At 49.3% G+C, this 21,619-nt stretch overlaps 1 protein-coding gene across 1 annotated transcript in view; it reads left to right on the top strand.

The window, feature by feature from the left end:
• The window catches only part of HLCS (holocarboxylase synthetase), a 128,258-nt gene that overhangs the window by 15,544 nt on the left and 91,095 nt on the right, over positions 1–21,619 (top strand). The window contains exon 6 of the mRNA XM_072138744.1: positions 11,775–11,957. Within this exon, the coding sequence (XP_071994845.1) occupies positions 11,775–11,957 (183 nt within the window). The remainder of the gene's footprint in view (positions 1–11,774; positions 11,958–21,619) is intronic.

The following is a 21,619-nucleotide window of genomic DNA, read 5'->3' as shown; positions in this document are numbered from 1 at the left end:
GCATGCGTCACTGCCCCTCCAGCGAAGACGAACCACATTCCTACGGGAAGCTCCGGGCCCGGTTGTGGGTAAAGACCATACAGTCTCTCCCCCCTTTTCTCTTGGAAGGCTGCCAGGCCATGCCTGTCTGTCCAGAAGGACAGATCAACATCTCTCCCCTCTACAGTGATTGACTTTTCCCCTCTCCTGAGAGCCTCCAGAAGACGCCTTTGCAAAACGCTGTTCCCAGAGCCAGGAGACAAGGAGTTAACCCCACTTGCCCCAGCGGTGACACTCGCATAGCTCCTTATAGGAGCGGCCACCACTGGGGGTGCAGAAGGTCCAGCACGCACACCAGGATCACCCCCCTCAGCACCATTCACCACTCCCACATTCACCACACTATGTGCATTACTGCCTCGCTTCCCTCGCTTCCTTGCATCACTCACACCAGCTGGGCCAGGAGGACCTGGGGTTGCCTCAGCGTCACTGGGCACTGGGGGTAGAGCCACCTCCATAGCTGATACAGCCTGAGAAGAGGCAGCTCCAACCCCGATCTTAAAGGTGCCCTCTGCCTCATTGGCATTAACCCCTTGTTGTCCAGTAGTTTTTTCAATATTTCTGCTCTGCTGCTCGCTGGATGCAAGAGGCCGCTTGCCCTTGCAGACTCCGGACAGTCTTTTTGTGCCCTCTCCAGGGTCTGATGATCCAATGCAAAACAACACTTTTCCTGCGCCTTTCTCTGCAGACTGCCCCTGGCACCGGGCCACCCCCCCTCCCACTGGGGGGCAGCGCACAGTACCAGGACCTGCTGGATCGCCCTCACTGTCCGGCCTTTCGGCCGATGCCTTCCCTGCACCATCCTTGCTACTGCAAACAAGGCTGGTGCTCTGCGCCATGATGGAACGTGGCTTTGCACTCTCCCCGCACCCTGGCACCGAGTCCACTGCAGGATTCGTGCTGGGCTGGGTAACGGGGCCTACACGACAGGCTGGCACTGCTGCCCGCCCGGAGGAAACAGGGAGGGGACGAAACACCAAGCTCACCTCCTGAGACGCCTTGGTCTTCTTGGGTCTCGTCTTCTTCCTCTTTTGGTCATCACTCGGGATATCATCACCAAAGGAAAAGTTCTGGAGGTGAACTGGGGACTCAAGCTGACGGATCTGAGCCATTAGCGCCCCCCCCTGGCCGCTGTCATCACTTTCCTCCTCCAGGTTGGCAGAGCCGCAGCCTGATGGTAATGGCGCTTGCTCCGCAGGCAGCCTGTCGTGCGAGGTCTGCTGGTGTTGGTGCAGGCCACCAGACGGACACGGCAGGTCTTCCTCATCCTCCTCATCATCGCCATCATCCGCCTGGATCTGAAGCCCCTTCAGTTTTCTTAACTGCTCCTGGCGCATGTCATCAAACCGGGCGTCGTTCTCCAGCTTTTCCCGGAACGGACCGCTGTGCTCGCGGATTAGATGTCGCTTCTCCTGCAGAGCGGTGACCTCGGCTTTTAGTCTGTCTATGGTGGTAAGAAAATCAGACTTTTTCTTCTTAGTGGCCACCCCCGCTAGGGCCAAGGTCTCCCTTATCTCCTCCTGGAGCCTCCTCAGCGCTTTTCCAGCTTCCTCGTACTCACGGAGGTGCTCAGCAATCCGGGAGCCATAGATGGAAGCAGACTCCCGGGCCTTAAGATCACCCCATGCTTTTTGCACACCTCCGTGAGCACCCAGCTTTCCAGCTGAACCACCCAGCTTTCCTGCACATACATCCAGCTTTCCAGGAGGAGCACTCAGGCTGATGTCACTTGCCTTGATCTTCTGTGTTCCGGAGACCTTGCGGCTTCCCTGGGTCTTGGGGGTGGCAGCCGAGGTCACATCGCTGCGTCCTTGGCTCCGGGCAGATCTTCTTACCCCCTCCGATTTGGCCGGTAACTGGCTTCTCCTGCCCCCCGCCGGCCTGGTCCGGGAGACAGGAGCCTGGGACTTTCCTGCAGGATTCATCCCAGTGAACCCACTCCCTCCCTGGGGAGGAGAGAGCAGGCCTGGGTGGATTGGGTTTGCTCCAGGTGGTGCAGGAGCTCAGCAGTAACAACCACACCCGTCAGTAGCTCACAGCAGAATGAGAATGCACGCACTATTCTGCTGCTGGTGCAGTCACTGTGTACATACATGACATCACTTATCCTGTACTGATCCTGAGTTACATCCTGTATTATACTCCAGAGCTGCACTCACTATTCTGCTGCTGGTGCAGTCACTGTGTACATACATGACATCACTTATCCTGTACTGATCCTGAGTTACATCCTGTATTATACTCCAGAGCTGCACTCACTATTCTGCTGGTGCAGTCACTGTGTACATACATGACATTACTTATCCTGTACTGATCCTGAGTTACATCCTGTATTATACTCCAGAGCTGCACTCACTATTCTGCTGGTGCAGTCACTGTGTACATACATGACATTACTTATCCTGTACTGATCCTGAGTTACATCCTGTATTATACCCCAGAGCTGCACTCACTATTCTGCTGCTGGTGCAGTCACTGTGTACATACATGTCATTACTTATCCTGTACTGATCCTGAGTTACATCCTGTAAATCTTTTATTTTATATAAAAATGAAAAACATAACAACCATAAACATAAATCAAGCCATAACTTCTGGCAAAAACAATAATAATAATAACAAAACAATAATACAAACTAAAAGAGTCTTACGGAAATCTCCTGGCCCAGCCACACACACACCACACAATCAGCATTATAAAACAAAACCTTCACCCAATCCCACCACCTAATTTTTTTTTTTTTTTTAAATACACAGCAAAATACACATAAACGAACAAGAAATAAACACAGAAATAACAATGAATATAACTGAAATAACATTAATAACATTAAATAACATTAAATATAGCTAACTAAATCCCACGCCCATCACCCTCCCTCCCAGACACTGGTCTAACGTCCAAAGTTTGCGTTATATAGTCCAGACCAGTGCCCAGGATCGTACAGTCCAAGTCCCGTCCACCCCCCTCCCAACCTAGCACCCTAACACCAACACCCCAAAACCAACCAACCTATATACACACAAGAACTATAACTACATATAACTATAAATAAATACACAATGTACACAAGATACAAACACATTAAACAAATCAACATAACAAATCCAAACCACATAAAGCCCAGGTTCGGTGCCTGCAAGCCCCTACATCACTATAAGCTCAGATACAAAACAAAAATCTACAGTGTCAGCTTCAGCCCAACACCAGGAGCGGAGATGACAGACTAAGGGACACTAAAGGAGAACCCCCTCCAAAGGAGAGAGGCCCTCCCCGTGCCCAGCCTCTCATACTCCAGAGAGCGCACCTTCACCAGGTCACCCAGAATGTTCCTAACCACCTCATCCACCGGGAGGATTTTACGCTGCGTCGACACTAAACACCGTGCGTTCCACGTGTGGTACCTGACCACTAGGCTAACTAGGAATAACGTGCAGCGGTCCCGGCCACCCAGGCCTCTGAATGCTCCATAGGCCCACTCCGCATAGGAGAGACCGGCCAACCCGGGCCAATGGATGGAAGCGCCCACCCGGTTGTACACCTCTGTGTTAAAGGGGCACTGAAGCAGGAAGTGGTCCATGCTCTCCAGCAGGCCACCGCACTCCTCCCGGGGACAACCCCTTTCCTCAGAGCTCCTACACTTCAGATTGTCCCTCACACACAGCTTTCCATGGAAGCAGCGCCAAGCCAAGTCCCAAAACTTCAAGGGGATCCTGATGGAATTCAAAAGACCTAAACCCACCCCAAGATCCCGACTTGGGCAATCCCTGAGGGCCAGAGGCTTCTGGAAACGGGCAAACAGAACCCTCCTGTCAAGGAGTTTCCTCGACAAAGTCCTGATCTCCCACATTCCCAGACCCCACCGGCGAATCACCTTCAGAACCGGGGTAGCGTAAGCCGGAAGATGCCCATGCGGTGTACGAAGATCCTTCACTTGCCCTCCTGTCTCCCATTCCTGGAAGAAAGGCCGAAACCATCCCCTGCAGGAGTATACCCACGGAGGAGCCCTCTCTTTCCAGAGGTTTGCAACATTGATCTTAAGAAAGGTATTCACTAGGAACACCACAGGGTTGACCATACACAACCCTCCTTGTCTCCTCGTGCGGTAAGTAACCTCCCTCTTGATTAGGTTCAGCCTATTCCCCCATAACAGCTGGAAGAACAGACTGTAGACCCGAGTCCAGAGGGGCTCTGGCAACATGCACACACTGCCCAGATATATCAGCAATGGGAGCAGGTAAGTTTTAATCAAGTTCACCCTTTCCCTGAGGGTCAAAGACCAACCCTTCCACTGGTCCACCCTCTGAGCGGCGATCTTAAGCCTGCCGTCCCAGTTTTGCATGGGGTAATCCCCCTGGCCAAATTCGATGCCGAGAACTTTGGCAGAGTCTTGGGGCCCTGGAAGAGTGTCCGGGAGATCAAAGCCTGGATCCCCCTCTCCCAGCCAGAGACTCTCACACTTATCCCGGTTGATCTTGGACCCAGAAGCCTCTGAGTAGCGGTCAACCTCTGACATCACCCACTGCGCCTCCCCTCTCGAGGACACAAAAACGGTGACATCATCGGCATAGGCTACCACCCTTAGAGTGGCTTCCGGTGCCGCCTGGTCCATCCCGACTCCCACCAACGGCCCACGATCAACCCTCCTAAGGAATGGGTCAATCGCGAACACGTATAAAAGTGGGCTCAGAGGACAACCCTGGCGAACACCAGACCCGACCTCAAAAGGGCGGCCAATCCAACCGTTCACAAGCGGGAAACTCTCTGCCTCTGCGTACAAAACTTTCAGCCAATTGACAAACTCCCCCGGCAGGCCATACCTCAGAAGGACAGACCAGAGGTACTCGTGGTTAACCCGATCAAACGCTTTTGCCTGATCCAAGGACAGCAAGTACCCCTTCCAGTTACCAGCCCTGCCCTGCTCCACTGCCTCCCGGACACAAAGCACAGCACTAAATGTACTGCGGCCTGGAACAGAGCAGTGCTGGGTCCCCGAAAGGAGCCGGGGTGCAAACTGCACCAGCCGATTAAACAGCACCTTTGCCAAAACCTTTCTGTCCGTATTGAGAAGCGCTATGGGACGCCAGTTCTCAATACGAGATCGGTCCTTACCCTTTGACAGGATGATCAGGGCAGACCTCCTCATTGACTTCGGCAGAGCGCCCGAGGAAAGACACTCATTGAATACCTCAGTCAAGAGGGGAACCAAGGCGTCCTTAAAGGTCTTATAAAACTCAGATGTTAAGCCATCCGGACCTGGCGATTTCTTGAGGGCGAGCCCTTCAATCGCCAGGCTGACTTCCTCTTCCCTGATCAGCTCTGTCAAAACATCAAGAGAGGGGTCTACTCCTGGCTCAGGGACAGTTTCTGCCAGGAAAGCCGACATCACATCCCGATCTAGATCCTTCCTGCCCAAGAGGTGTGAGTAGAAGGATCTGACGACCTCCAGGATCCCTGATCTGGACCTTTTCAGGGATCCCGTACTGTCAACCAGTCCCGTGACAACTTTACCATTCACTGACATCTTGCAGTTTCTGTAAGGGTCGGGCGAGCGGTATTTCCCGTAATCCCTCTCAAAAACCAAAGATGCGTGTCTATCGTACTGACACCTCTTCAGCAAGGATTTCACTCTGGAGATGTCCTCACGACTACCTCCAGTCGAGACGAGATGCTCGAGTTTCCTCCTCAGGCCCTGATACAGGCGGTACCTGTCCAGGCTCCTGAGGCTCGAGAGCTGGCGGAAGAATCTCGCCACCCTTTTCTTGAGCATCTCCCACCACTCTGACTTACTGCTACAAAGGCCCAGCAATGGTACCTGGCTCTGAAGGAAGTCCTCAAAGGATTGTCTTATCTCTGCTTCTTCCAGGAGAGACGAATTGAGCTTCCAGTAGCCTCTTCCCATCCGGGGGGTCTCTGTAACATTCAGAGAAAACAAAATTAAACAGTGGTCGGAGAACTCCACCTCAACAACGGACACTGCTGAAGAGATGGCTTCCTCCTTTAAATAAAACCTGTCTATTCTAGACCTGCAGCTACCCCTATAATAGGTGAACCCCGCGTGGCCTGGGGTGTGCCGGATGTGGACATCCACCAGGCGAGCCTCACTAGCTATGCTATTAAGAGCGACGCTATCATAAGTCAGCTTGTCTCTGGAACCTCCCCTATCTTGGGACCTCGTGACAGCATTGAAGTCCCCTCCAAAGACCACCTGCCGACTTGTAAAAAGGTAGGGCTTGATCCTCATAAAGAGACACTTCCTGTCCCACTTGGACTGGGGACCATAGATGTTAATTAGGCGAAGTTCTTGTCCCTTCATGAGGACATCCAGGATCAGGCACCTCCCCATTTCTAACTCAATAACTCGTCGGCATTCTACCGGTGCGGTAAAAAGGACCGCCACTCCGCTATACGGCTCGGCCGCAAGAGACCAATAGGAAGGCCCGTGTCTCCATTCCCTCTTAGCTTTAAACACGGCCGCCAAATCTGGCAGCCTGGTCTCCTGCAAAAATAAAATGTCGGCTTCAACGCGGCCGAGAAAATCAAAGGCCGCAAATCTAGCCGCATCAGACTTAATGCTGGCGACATTAATGGACGCCAGCGTCAACGGAGTGGGTGCCGCCATCATGAGTGATTGAGTTAGACGGCTTTTTTCTTTCCATTTCCCTTCCCCCGACTCTCCTCTGAAGATGATGCCTTTTCCCTTTTACCATCAGAATTGGGGCAACTTCTTTTTAACGAAATTGAGGTGTCCATGTTATTACTGGCCCCCAAGGACCCACCCGGACCACCCTCTCCTTCGTCCTTGTCTCCTGACTCTGAGTCAGTCTCCCACTCTGAGGACCCAGCATCCCCAGAGGATAGAGACTCGGCGCCCCCTGCAGGCTGCTCCGCCGCCACCTCCAGAACCCCACCCTCAGCCTCTCCTTCCGAGGAGGCGATCTCATCGAGGGTGAGGAACCGGTTGGAAAGCTCAACCAGAGGGGAGGAAGTTTTCCCTTCCTTAGGTACCTTAGATACACCGCGTTTTTTCTTTTTCTGCTTGCGCTTATTTTCTAGCCAAATCCTGTTATCCTCATCCATACTCTCATAATGGGAGGACGTGGAGGACATGGCACCTTTCTCGCGCTCCATCCTCCTGACCTCCTCATCCAACTCATCATCCCTCAGGGCCTCAGTAGCATGACCAGCCTCTGAGGAAGGACCAAGGGTCACCCCAGCAACCTGAGGTTTCCCCAGTTCTCTCCCTTTTTGTCTGGCTTCAAGCCGCCTCAACTGAGAAGGTGACTTATTCTTACTTTTCTTCACAGGCCCCTCAGCTCCTCCACCTCTGCTGGTACCTTCCCCAGCAGAAGCAACCTCATGGCTCTCCTCCACTGGGGTCACAACCGCATTGGCAAAGGAGCGAGGACAACGGCTGAAAGGGTGACCGAGCTCACCACACAGGTTACACCTAATGTCCTTACAGGATGCAGCGAGATGACCTAGCCCACCACACAAAGCGCACTTCTGCACTTGGCAGCTGGCGCTAAAGTGGGTGGGGTCACCGCACCTGTGACAGACCTTCGGCTGCCCCTGGTAGAAAATCAGGATTCTGTCCCGCCCAAGAAAGGCTGAAGAAGGAATGTGGGCGACTGTGCCGCCTGAACACTTCAACTTCATCATGAAGGTCCAGGCCCCAGACCAAATGCCAAATTCATCGCGGTTTTTCTGAGGTACCTGAACTACTTCGCCATAACGACTGAGCCAAGTCATGATGTCCATGCAAGAAAGTCACTCGTTACGGGTCAAAACGGTCACCTTCTTGACTGCGTTTTGGCGAGACACTGCTTGCACAGCAAAGTCTCGCCAGCCAGACTCGTTCTTTGCCAGCTCATAATTTGACCAGAAGAGCTCTAAGCCCTCCGGCCGAACAAAGCTGACATCGAACTCCGGAGTACCATAAGGATGTATCAGGACAAAGATGTCACTAGCCCTGAAGTTCATCTTCAGGAGGAGCTCCACCACCCTTGACCTGGGTGGGCATGCGTCACTGCCCCTCCAGCGAAGACGAACCACATTCCTACGGGAAGCTCCGGGCCCGGTTGTGGGTAAAGACCATACAGTCTCTCCCCCCCTTTTCTCTTGGAAGGCTGCCAGGCCATGCCTGTCTGTCCAGAAGGACAGATCAACATCTCTCCCCTCTACAGTGATTGACTTTTCCCCTCTCCTGAGAGCCTCCAGAAGACGCCTTTGCAAAACGCTGTTCCCAGAGCCAGGAGACAAGGAGTTAACCCCACTTGCCCCAGCGGTGACACTCGCATAGCTCCTTATAGGAGCGGCCACCACTGGGGGTGCAGAAGGTCCAGCACGCACACCAGGATCACCCCCCTCAGCACCATTCACCACTCCCACATTCACCACACTATGTGCATTACTGCCTCGCTTCCCTCGCTTCCTTGCATCACTCACACCAGCTGGGCCAGGAGGACCTGGGGTTGCCTCAGCGTCACTGGGCACTGGGGGTAGAGCCACCTCCATAGCTGATACAGCCTGAGAAGAGGCAGCTCCAACCCCGATCTTAAAGGTGCCCTCTGCCTCATTGGCATTAACCCCTTGTTGTCCAGTAGTTTTTTCAATATTTCTGCTCTGCTGCTCGCTGGATGCAAGAGGCCGCTTGCCCTTGCAGACTCCGGACAGTCTTTTTGTGCCCTCTCCAGGGTCTGATGATCCAATGCAAAACAACACTTTTCCTGCGCCTTTCTCTGCAGACTGCCCCTGGCACCGGGCCACCCCCCCTCCCACTGGGGGGCAGCGCACAGTACCAGGACCTGCTGGATCGCCCTCACTGTCCGGCCTTTCGGCCGATGCCTTCCCTGCACCATCCTTGCTACTGCAAACAAGGCTGGTGCTCTGCGCCATGATGGAACGTGGCTTTGCACTCTCCCCGCACCCTGGCACCGAGTCCACTGCAGGATTCGTGCTGGGCTGGGTAACGGGGCCTACACGACAGGCTGGCACTGCTGCCCGCCCGGAGGAAACAGGGAGGGGACGAAACACCAAGCTCACCTCCTGAGACGCCTTGGTCTTCTTGGGTCTCGTCTTCTTCCTCTTTTGGTCATCACTCGGGATATCATCACCAAAGGAAAAGTTCTGGAGGTGAACTGGGGACTCAAGCTGACGGATCTGAGCCATTAGCGCCCCCCCCTGGCCGCTGTCATCACTTTCCTCCTCCAGGTTGGCAGAGCCGCAGCCTGATGGTAATGGCGCTTGCTCCGCAGGCAGCCTGTCGTGCGAGGTCTGCTGGTGTTGGTGCAGGCCACCAGACGGACACGGCAGGTCTTCCTCATCCTCCTCATCATCGCCATCATCCGCCTGGATCTGAAGCCCCTTCAGTTTTCTTAACTGCTCCTGGCGCATGTCATCAAACCGGGCGTCGTTCTCCAGCTTTTCCCGGAACGGACCGCTGTGCTCGCGGATTAGATGTCGCTTCTCCTGCAGAGCGGTGACCTCGGCTTTTAGTCTGTCTATGGTGGTAAGAAAATCAGACTTTTTCTTCTTAGTGGCCACCCCCGCTAGGGCCAAGGTCTCCCTTATCTCCTCCTGGAGCCTCCTCAGCGCTTTTCCAGCTTCCTCGTACTCACGGAGGTGCTCAGCAATCCGGGAGCCATAGATGGAAGCAGACTCCCGGGCCTTAAGATCACCCCATGCTTTTTGCACACCTCCGTGAGCACCCAGCTTTCCAGCTGAACCACCCAGCTTTCCTGCACATACATCCAGCTTTCCAGGAGGAGCACTCAGGCTGATGTCACTTGCCTTGATCTTCTGTGTTCCGGAGACCTTGCGGCTTCCCTGGGTCTTGGGGGTGGCAGCCGAGGTCACATCGCTGCGTCCTTGGCTCCGGGCAGATCTTCTTACCCCCTCCGATTTGGCCGGTAACTGGCTTCTCCTGCCCCCCGCCGGCCTGGTCCGGGAGACAGGAGCCTGGGACTTTCCTGCAGGATTCATCCCAGTGAACCCACTCCCTCCCTGGGGAGGAGAGAGCAGGCCTGGGTGGATTGGGTTTGCTCCAGGTGGTGCAGGAGCTCAGCAGTAACAACCACACCCGTCAGTAGCTCACAGCAGAATGAGAATGCACGCACTATTCTGCTGCTGGTGCAGTCACTGTGTACATACATGACATCACTTATCCTGTACTGATCCTGAGTTACATCCTGTATTATACTCCAGAGCTGCACTCACTATTCTGCTGCTGGTGCAGTCACTGTGTACATACATGACATCACTTATCCTGTACTGATCCTGAGTTACATCCTGTATTATACTCCAGAGCTGCACTCACTATTCTGCTGGTGCAGTCACTGTGTACATACATGACATTACTTATCCTGTACTGATCCTGAGTTACATCCTGTATTATACTCCAGAGCTGCACTCACTATTCTGCTGGTGCAGTCACTGTGTACATACATGACATTACTTATCCTGTACTGATCCTGAGTTACATCCTGTATTATACCCCAGAGCTGCACTCACTATTCTGCTGCTGGTGCAGTCACTGTGTACATACATGTCATTACTTATCCTGTACTGATCCTGAGTTACATCCTGTATTATACTCCAGAGCTGCACTCACTATTCTGCTGCTGGTGCAGTCTCTGTGTACATACATGACATTACTTATCCTGTACTGATCCTGAGTTACATCCTGTATTATACCCCAGAGCTGCACTCACTATTCTGCTGCTGGTGCAGTCACTGTGTACATACATGACATTACTTATCCTGTACTGATCCTGAGTTACATCCTGTATTATACTCCAGAGCTGCACTCACTATTCTGCTGCGGGTGCAGTTACTGTGTTCATACATGACATTACTTATCCTGTACTGATCCTGAGTTACATCCTGTATTATACTCCAGAGCTGCACTCACTATTCTGCTGCTGGTGCAGTCACTGTGTACATACATGGCATTACTTATCCTGTACTGACCCTGAGTTACATCCTGTATTATACTCCAGAGCTGCACTCACTATTCTGCTGCTGGTGCAGTCACTATGTACATACATGACATTACTTATCCTGTACTGATCCTGAGTTACATCCTGTATTATACCCCAGAGCTGCACTCACTATTCTGCTGCTGGTGCAGTCACTGTGTACATACATGACATTACTTATCCTGTACTGATCCTGAGTTACATCCTGTATTATACCCCAGAGCTGCACTCACTATTCTGCTGCTGGTACAGTCACTGTGTACATACATGACATTACTTATCCTGTACTGATCCTGAGTTACATCCTGTATTATACCCCAGAGCTGCACTCACTATTCTGCTGGTGGTGCAGTCACTGTGTACATACATGACATTACTTATCCTGTACTGATCCTGAGTTACATCCTGTATTATACTCCAGAGCTGCACTCACTATTCTGCTGGTGGAGTCACTGTGTACATACATGACATTACTTATCCTGTACTGATGCTGAGTTACATCCTGTATTATACTCCAGAGCTGCACTCACTATTCTGCTGCTGGTGCAGTCACTGTGTACATACATGACATTACTTATCCTGTACTGATCCTGAGTTACATCCTGTATTATACTCTAGAGCTGCACTCACTATTCTGCTGCTGGTGCAGTCACTGTGTACATACATGACATTACTTGTTTGATCTGTACTGATCCTGAGTTTTTTTTTTTAGTTTTTGTGTTAACCCTTTGTTTCCCTGTGTATTTTGGTCTCAGGTAAGGCTGGAGATGGCTCCGCAGTCACAGATGGATCCTGATCTGGGAACTTTTGACTCTCTAAAACTTAGCAACCCCCAGAGGCACGAGGTGCTGACACAGATCCTCAGCAGTCTGGGCCTGGATTGTGAAATCAGCTCTATACCCCCCCTAACACCCGTCTACCTGCTGACCGCCCGACAGGTGAGTGTCCCCCGCTGACATCTATTTATCACGTCTGCCCACTTAAAAGGCATCTGCCACCAGGATGAAGGGTTGTATGCAAATGAACCTGAGGGGCTCCATACTCCATTAACCCCTCATTTGCAGGCTCATTTGCATACAGTACTTCATCCTGGTGGCAGATGTCCTTTATAGTTATGCCAGGCAGATTGCCATGCAGGAGTCCAGGAAAGCTGGGTGAGTAATTTAGTCATCTAGTCAACATGTATTTGTGCCAGCAGTAAAAACATGGGTGCAGTTTGGTTGTTATAGCTAGTGGTGACCCTGTTGGGGTCCCAGTGATGCAGATAGAGGAGGTGAAGTTACACTTTTTGTGATGAAGCTGCGGATGTAATACACAAGCCTGACCTCTAGTGGCTATGTCATGTAAGCGCAGTGGGGAATGAAGAGGCGTTATAGGTACGAATTTCCTTTTCGGCGGCAGTATATATAGACAATATATCAAATCTCACACTTATTAGGCTCAGTTCACATTACTGTCAGCATTTCTGTTTTATCTCTTTTAAAAAAAGAAAAAAACTGATGCTGAATAAACTGATGACCTTTCAGTTATCTATTGCACATATTCCCTTTCGTATTACAGCCAGTATTTTATCGGAGCAAGTATCTTAGCTGATTATTGCACTTGTTCCCTTAAAGGGGTTCTCCGGAGGTGGAAAAACATGGCTGCAGTCTTCAAAAAAACAGCGCCTCACCTGACAATGGGTAGTGTGTGGTATTGCAACTAAGCTCCATTCATTTCTATACAGCTGAGCTGCAGTACTGGCAGTAACCATGGTCAGGTGTGGCGCTGTTTTTGGAAGACTGCAGCTATGTTTTTCCACTGCCGGAGAACCCCTTTAAGTTACAGCAGCCTGTTTGTTCTCCGAGCAAAAATTTCCGTTCCCTAGAAAGGATGTAAATATAAATCATAGACACATCCGGTATCGCCGCATCCCAAAAATGTCCCATCTATCAAAATATAATTTAATAAAATAATAATGATTATTCCCAGGCTTTAACCCCATAACGAAATATAGCTGCCAAAGTTGAAATTGGCACTTTTTTTTTTTTTTTTTTTAATAAATTTTATTAAAAGTGACCAAAAGGCCGATCGGTTATCAAAATACAAGCCCTCGCACAGATCTTTACATGGAAAAGTTGAGTTCTAGATGAGGCTGCTAGCGGGATGCCTACTCCATCCCATCTTCGGGCCTGGGATTTGTGCAGGTCACAGGACTCTCGGACCCTGACAAAAACTTTGGTGAGACTCAATCTGAGGGCTGGACTGAGCTCATACAGCGAGGGTGACTGAGCGCCTCCAAATATCCGACTAAGGCTACATGCACACTGCCGTGGCCCGCCTCACCGTAGCACGGTGGGCACATGACAGCGTGTGGGAAGATGAGGAGGAGGTGACCGCAGCTCACCCCCGCCCCTCTCCACAGGAAGATACAGCGCACGGCGCCGTAATACGGGAAAAGATAGGTCATGTCATCTCATAGCTATCTCATATCTATCTATCATCTCTCCATCTATCTATCTATTTATCTATCTATATATCTATCTATCTTGTGCTTATACTCTCCTCTGCGCACACTTCTGCTCTGTATATTATGAGGTCTGCATCATTTCTTCTGTATAAGGAAATTCATATCCTAAATGATAATTTATGTAATTGATGAATGTAATCCAACCGCTGTCCACATGGTGTCGCTCTTGATGCACAGTTCTCTCTGCAGACTGGACTATACATGATACTGGGTCGGGGTTATGCAGCCGCTGTAGCAGAGACTCACATACACATCCAGAGCCCAGGGTCAGGCTGATGTCACGAGGAGGGGGGCGCTGTGTGTACATGTCATTATATTATGGGGGGGGCGCTGTGTGTACATGTGATTATATTATGGGGGGCACTGTGTGTACATGTGATTATATTATGGGGGCGCTGTGTGTACATGTCATTATATTATGGGGGGCGCTGTGTGTACATGTCATTATATTATGGGGGGCGCTGTGTGTACATGTGATTATATTATGGGGGCGCTGCGTGTAGATGTGATTATATTATGGGGGGCGCTGTGTGTACATGTGATTATATTATGGGGGCGCTGTGTGTACATGTGATTATATTATGGGGGGCGCTGTGTGTGCATGTCATTATATTATGGGGGGCGCTGTGTGTGCATGTCATTATATTATGGGGGGTACTGTGTGTACATGTGATTATATTATGGGGGGCGCTGTGTGTACATGTGATTATATTATGGGGGGCGCTGTGTGTACATGTCATTATATTATGGGGGGCGCTGTGTGTACATGTCATTATATTATGGGGGGCGCTGTGTGTACATGTCATTATATTATGGGGGCGCTGTGTGTACATGTGATTATATTATGGGGGGCGCTGTGTGTACATGTGATTATATTATGGGGGGCGCTGTGTGTACATGTGATTATATTATGGGGGGCGCTGTGTGTACATGTCATTATATTATGGGGGCGCTGCGTGTAGATGTGATTATATTATGTGGGGCGCTGTGTGTACATGTGATTATATTATGGGGGGCGCTGTGTGTACATGTGATTATATTATGGGGGGCGCTGTGTGTACATGTCATTATATTATGGGGGGCGCTGTGTGTGCATGTCATTATATTATGGGGGGTGCTGTGTGTAGAAGTGATTATATTATGGGGGGCGCTGTGTGTACATGTCATTATATTATGGGGGGCGCTGTGTGTAGATGTGATTATATTATGGGGGGCGCTGTGTGTACATGTGATTATATTATGGGGGGCGCTGTGTGTACATGTCATTATATTATGGGGGGTGCTGTGTGTAGAAGTGATTATATTATGGGGGGCGCTGTGTGTACATGTCATTATATTATGGGGGGCGCTGTGTGTACATGTCATTATATTATGGGGAGCGCTGTGTGTACATGTCATTATATTATGGGGGGCGCTGTGTGTACATGTCATTATATTATGGGGGCGCTGCGTGTAGATGTGATTATATTATGGGGGGCGCTGTGTGTACATGTGATTATATTATGGGGGGCGCTGTGTGTACATGTCATTATATTATGGGGGGTGCTGTGTGTAGAAGTGATTATATTATGGGGGGCACTGTGTGTACATGTCATTATATTATGGGGAGCGCTGTGTGTACATGTCATTATATTATGGGGGGCGCTGTGTGTACATGTCATTATATTATGGGGGCGCTGCGTGTAGATGTGATTATATTATGGGGGGCGCTGTGTGTACATGTGATTATATTATGGGGGGCGCTGTGTGTACATGTGATTATATTATGGGGGGAGCTGTGTGTACATGTCATTATATTATGGGGGGTGCTGTGTGTAGAAGTGATTATATTATGGGGGGCGCTGTGTGTACATGTCATTATATTATGGGGGGTACTGTGTGTAGATGTGATTATATTATGGGGGGCGCTGTGTGTACATGTCATTATATTATGGGGGGCGCTGTGTGTGCATGTCATTATATTATGGGGGGCGCTGTGTGTGCATGTCATTATATTATGGGGGGTACTGTGTGTACATGTGATTATATTATGGGGGGCGCTGTGTGTACATGTGATTATATTATGGGGGGCGCTGTGTGTACATGTGATTATATTATGGGGGGCGCTGTGTGTACATGTCATTATATTATGGGGGGGGCTGTGTGTACATGTCATTATATTATGGGGGGCGCTGTGTGTGCATGTCATTATATTATGGGGGGCGCTGTGTGTACATGTCATATTATGGGGGGCGCTGTGTGTACATGTCATATTATGGGGGGCGCTGTGTGTACATGTCATATTATGGGGGGCGCTGTGTGTGCATGTCATATTATGGGGGGCGCTGTGTGTACATGTCATTATATTATGGGGGGGGCGCTGTGTGTAGATGTGATTATATTATGGGGGGGCGCTGTGTGTAGATGTGATTATATTATGGGGGGCGCTGTGTGTAGATGTGATTATATTATGGGGGGCGCTGTGTGTAGATGTGATTATATTATGGGGGGGCGCTGTGTGTAGATGTGATATTATGGGGGGCGCTGTGTGTACATGTCATATTATGGGGGGCGCTGTGTGTACATGTCATATTATGGGGGGCGCTGTGTGTGCATGTCATATTATGGGGGGCGCTGTGTGTACATGTCATTATATTATGGGGGGGCGCTGTGTGTAGATGTGATTATATTATGGGGGGGCGCTGTGTGTAGATGTGATTATATTATGGGGGGCGCTGTGTGTAGATGTGATTATATTATGGGGGGCGCTGTGTGTAGATGTGATTATATTATGGGGGGGCGCTGTGTGTAGATGTGATTATATTATGGGAGCGCTGCGTGTAGATGTGATTATATTATGGGGGCGCTGCGTGTAGATGTGATTATATTATGGGGGGCGCTGCGTGTAGATGTGATTATATTATGGGGGCGCTGCGTGTAGATGTGATTATATTATGGGGTACCTTGGCATTAGATGTAAGGATATGTGACTGTAGATTGTATGGCCCCCTCTCACTTACCCCCACAACACCCTCAGGTAGGTTTGGGTTGGTGTTGTCTCCCCTCTGCTGTGCCGGCCTATATCAGAAGTTCCTCCTGTAGGTGTATATAAATATATACCATAAATGTCTGATATGAGAATGACCCCTTTCAGCCCCCGCAGGAATATCCCGTTCTCCCTTCGTCTCTCAGAGGTCATGAAATCGTAGATTAACATTTGTCTTGTAAATTTATTGCGGATCGAATCATCTGAGAAAGTTTTCCTTCCACTACGGCCAAATCCCCGTCTCCCTATAACGTTCCCCTTTTCCTGGCTACCAACAATCTTATAAAATGGCATAATTGTTCAGAAAGTCCGGGCCCGGGGAGACTCGTAACCGTCCTGCATGAAAGGCGACCCCGTAAAAACAGGTCGGACAAGAACCTAAAACGGCCAGCGAGCCATCGACGACTTGGCTCGGATACGTCCTAGAATTGGGGGAACAGATGTCAGGACGTCGGAGGAGGAGAAGAATCCTACGTGTCCTCTATAGATCCTGAAGAAGGACACCGCATGGTCACGGCATCGTAAAACCCTCTCGCCTCCCGCTAGGTCGTTATTGTATAACCTTCAAATTGGCCCCAATGAAAAACACGCAAAGCTTTAACTTCCGCTGAGGGACCAGTATATCACCGGGCGCTCGCAAAAACCTCAGCGAGGACGTGATCTTTTTCATGTACTTAATTGACACAGTCTATAACTTTTTTTTTTTTTTCCCATTCGCGATACCAGGTTGTAAACACGGTGAAAAGTTTTCTTGACTTTGGGACTTTTTCACGGATACGAAAGCAGAAAAAAGGACAAAAGTCCATTGTGGCTGCGCCATCGAGCCGCTCATTAACACGTCCCGCTATTGTTTACACAGATGTCTGGTCCGAAACGTAATGAGGAAAAAGCCGGGGATACGGTGTCACATCTGTGACCAGGGGGAGCACCGGGAATCCGCTCCCTACACATGAGCTCGTCCTGACTCCACATATCCATGGATTTGGCTTCCAGGTTGAGCCAAGAGGAGTTTAATTGGTCGCTTTGTGTGCACGGGGCTTATTGGGCTCTTAGGGTGAAATCCATCTGTTTTCTAGACAAAACTGTAGAAGTTTTGTAACTTAAAGGGGTATCCTGACTGATAATTATGGATAACTCGTCAACTGTGGCTACAAGGGCCTCCACTCGACTGGAAGTAATGACATCACCTTAAAGGGATACTATGAACGTCTGCTACAAAAATTCATAATTCTGTAAAAAAAGAACAAAACTCCATGCTGTTAATCAAAGAACGGATCTTAAATAGTTTAATTTTATGATACACAAGATATTACTAATCCCATGATCTCTCAGTTCTCAGCTCCTCCCTCTTATGCTCTGCTCCCAGTGATGATCTAACAGACTGTCCTGCTCTGTTACCATAGTATTGATGTAATTAGCTCACTGAGATGACGTCTCACCACAGCTGCAACCAACCGACTACAGCCAAACTTAGTGGTGATCACATGACCTGCCCTGGCACATGTGATGTGGACATGTGACCAGCGGCCATCTATGTCTCCTCCACAGGGACAAAATCAATGGACTGATTAAAGGGCCAGTAGCATTTTACTTCTTCATTATAGTGTATGACCTCAACATTTTTCTGCTAAGGGGGAGCAAAATTTTAAATTACGACTAATTACTTATTGGCTTATATTTCAATGGCCCATTTGAATATGAATTATGCTGATAGCTGGAATATTATTCATGTCAAATCAACACCAGTGACTGCTCAGAGACCAGTGATTAGCTGTGCCTTACCTCTGTTATTCCTCCTGGTAATGTGTGTTAAAAATGGGGTGTGATGTAAAATGTTAGTGTCTATGAATATGGACAAGTCCCCAATGACAAGGGGAATGGAAACGCCCAGTTGTCAGTTCCATGAGGAATAAAGGAGAGATGAAGAAGAGTAGGAAACATTGTTTAATAAGGCATAGAATCATTAGTGGTTTGAAGTTCTCGATCTTGCCATTGCTTCTTCCGATGACCTCTTAACCTTAGTTCAGTATAAAGCTTAGAGGTGAAAGTTCAGAAAAGTGACGCCACTGTCACATTATGGGGGGGTTGGAGGTCTGATCTCTGGGTGCCCGCCATGAGAATAATAGAGATTTTCTCTGTTAAATAAATATGTTTCACCAGGAAAAAAGAAGACTCTGGAAGGGAGGGGCAATGAAGCCGGTGCATGCAGAGAGCTAAGAGCACAGCAGTGTGAGGATACACCCCCCAGTGCACTTGGAAATGCTGCAATTCTAGAATATTTCACAGTCCTGCTTTTGCTAACAACATGCACAAAGGTTTGATTACACATCTCTCCAGGGGCACTGGCTGCAGAGAGTACAGAGCACAGCAGACTCTAATTGCACTGAAGCTTGAATAATCCTGGAATATAAATGCATTTTTAACAGTCCCGCTGCTACTAACAACATACAGTCTGATTACACAGACAATACAGAACACTGGCTCCAAGAGTACAGCAGTGTGAGGACACCCCTCCTCCCCCAGTGCACTACAGTCCACAGAGCACAGCAGTGTGAGGACACTCCTCCTCCCCCCAGTGCACTAGAGTCCACAGAGCACAGCAGTGTGAGGACACTCCTCCTCCCCCCAGTGCACTAGAGTCCACAGAGCACAGCAGTGTGAGGACCTCCCCCAGTACACTACAATCCTGGAATATAAACCCATAGTTCACAGTTTTGGAACTAACTAATGATGTCTTCGGTCTGCTCATACATGTTGACAGTTTCCTTTCTAAAACCAATATATTGTTGTCCCGGCTGGCACTGAAGTATGAACTGAAGACAATCCCGTGTGAGGTCGTTGGTTTGCTACAATGTATCAGCGCACATGTATCCCCCTGGAATATAGTGTATGAGGATATATTGGGATTATACAGGGTGGCGCGGTGGCTCAGTGGTTAGGATTACAGCCTTGTAGCACTGGGGTCCTGGGTTCAAGTCCCAGGGTCAACATCTGCAAACAGTTTGTATGTTCTCTCCGTGTTTGCGTGGGTTTCTTCCGGGTCCTCTGGTTTCCTCCCACACTCCGAAACATACTGGTAGGTTGATTAGATTGTGAGTCACATAGGGACAGGGACTGATTTTGAAAACTCTATGCAGCGCTGCGTAATCTGTGTGTGATACATAAATTTAATATAGAAGGTAAAAATAATAAATTATTATTACCTTTTAAGTATGCTATCACTACAGGCGGTCCCCTACTTAAGAACACTCGACTTACATACGACCCCTAGTTACAAACGGACCTCTGGATATTGGTAATTTATTGTGCTTTAGTCCTAGGCTACAATGATCAGCTGTAACAGTTATCACAGGTGTCTGTAATGAAGCTTTAGTGTTACTCCTGATTCTTATGACAACCCAACATTTTTAAAATCCAATTGTCACAGAGACCAAAAAAGTTCTGGCTGGGATTACAATTATAAAGTATACGGTTCCGACTTACATACAGATTCAACTTAAGAACAAACCTACAGTCCCTATCTTGTATGTAACCCGGGGACTGCCTGTATATGCTACTTATGGGACACATCTGGTTGTCAATAATGTCCCGATCATTCATCCATTGTGTGTAATCCAGCGTCGTGCCTCGGCCCCATATGTGTTTGGGATGGGATGTATGTCTATATCTGGGTGTTGAAAGGCTACAGAATAGGGCAGCTGGGACACCAAAGCAAACACTTAGAGGATTGTGTCCTCCACAATAGGTTTGTTAAGTCGTCAGGTTTCGGCTTCTTGACTTTGCTCCTGTGTTTGGATAATCCAGGAATCCCGGCCGCATGGATATTCAGGTCTAATCCCTGACCTTGTGTGTGCACAAGAGCAGCACCCAACACAGATGCCAGGAGTCACCCAACAAAAGAAGGGAGAATGCAGAGTATTCCATAGTTAGAAGAAGGAATCTGTCACCAGGTCTGATGCCTATAGGGGGCGCTACATCCTCACAAAGGTGGCTGATTCTCTGTGCTAAGCTGCTTGTCGTCCTATAGGCAATGGAGAGGTGAAAGTACTAGGGGTGATGACAAGAGGAAAAGTTCCCGTATTCTCCACCAGTGGTCACGGTCTGTGTGCTGGGGTCAGATAACCCCTCAGTGTCTGTGATTGGTAAAGTTGTAGGATTTCTGTGTTTTTCTCCCCTGAGGTCATAAGTGTTTGTACAGGGGAGATGACAGATCAGCAATAATTAGTAAAATTGATAAAAAGTTCCCTCGTTCTCCACCAGGGGTCACTGCCTGTGTGCTGGGATGGGATAAGATAACCCTAAAAGAGTAACTGCGAAGATTTTTTTTTCCCCACAAATCACTAGCTCTTGGGATGTAACACAAGTATGCCTATTATCTATGTTACCTATATGCAGCAGTTTCCTTGCTATACCCCTCAGATTACCTCAGTGCTGCAGGAGCTGCTTCCTCTCCCTGTGCTGATAAGCCCGTGAATCCGTACTTTGTTTATAGTTTGTTTCTCAGTCAGTTTCATGGGAGGGGAGGAGCTGCTGCTCCCTGCTCACAGAGGAGGAGGTCATGTGACGGTTTATGTTGCAGAGCTGGATGTGTCCAAGTCCCTCCATTCCAGTTTGAGATTCTACAGAACTTTCTCTGTCTCTCCCTGCACCTCATGCTGCTCCCCTCCCTCACCTTGTACTTCTCACTTTGTGCACTGTGCAGACAAGCCATTAACCCTTAGTGCTCACACAGAACAGGCTATAGACTGCATGTAACTGGTGTACTTGGATTTCTACCACTTATTACATGTTCCCTGCTCCTCCATGTGATGGAAGCTGTCAGGCTGGTCACCATATACATCCTGTATGTGCACTGTGCAGTGTTCAGCGGATTAACTTGTGGGAAACTAAATGGATTTAATGCTTAATTACATTGAGAGAGAACACAAGGCATCATGGGATCTGTGGGCACGCTAACTGGCCTCAGCTTGAGGGCATAGACTAACAGACATTAGTCTCTGCGTCCTCCACCAGGGGTCATAGAAGGCTGCGCAGGGTAGAGATAACCAGACCCCGAGGTCATAACT

Source organism: Engystomops pustulosus, chromosome 2 (genome assembly GCF_040894005.1).
Source record: "Engystomops pustulosus chromosome 2, aEngPut4.maternal, whole genome shotgun sequence".
NCBI classification, from domain to species: Eukaryota; Metazoa; Chordata; class Amphibia; order Anura; family Leptodactylidae; genus Engystomops; species Engystomops pustulosus.
The sequence above is the reverse complement of the archived record's forward strand: the minus strand, read 5'-3'. Positions and strand labels throughout refer to the sequence as shown.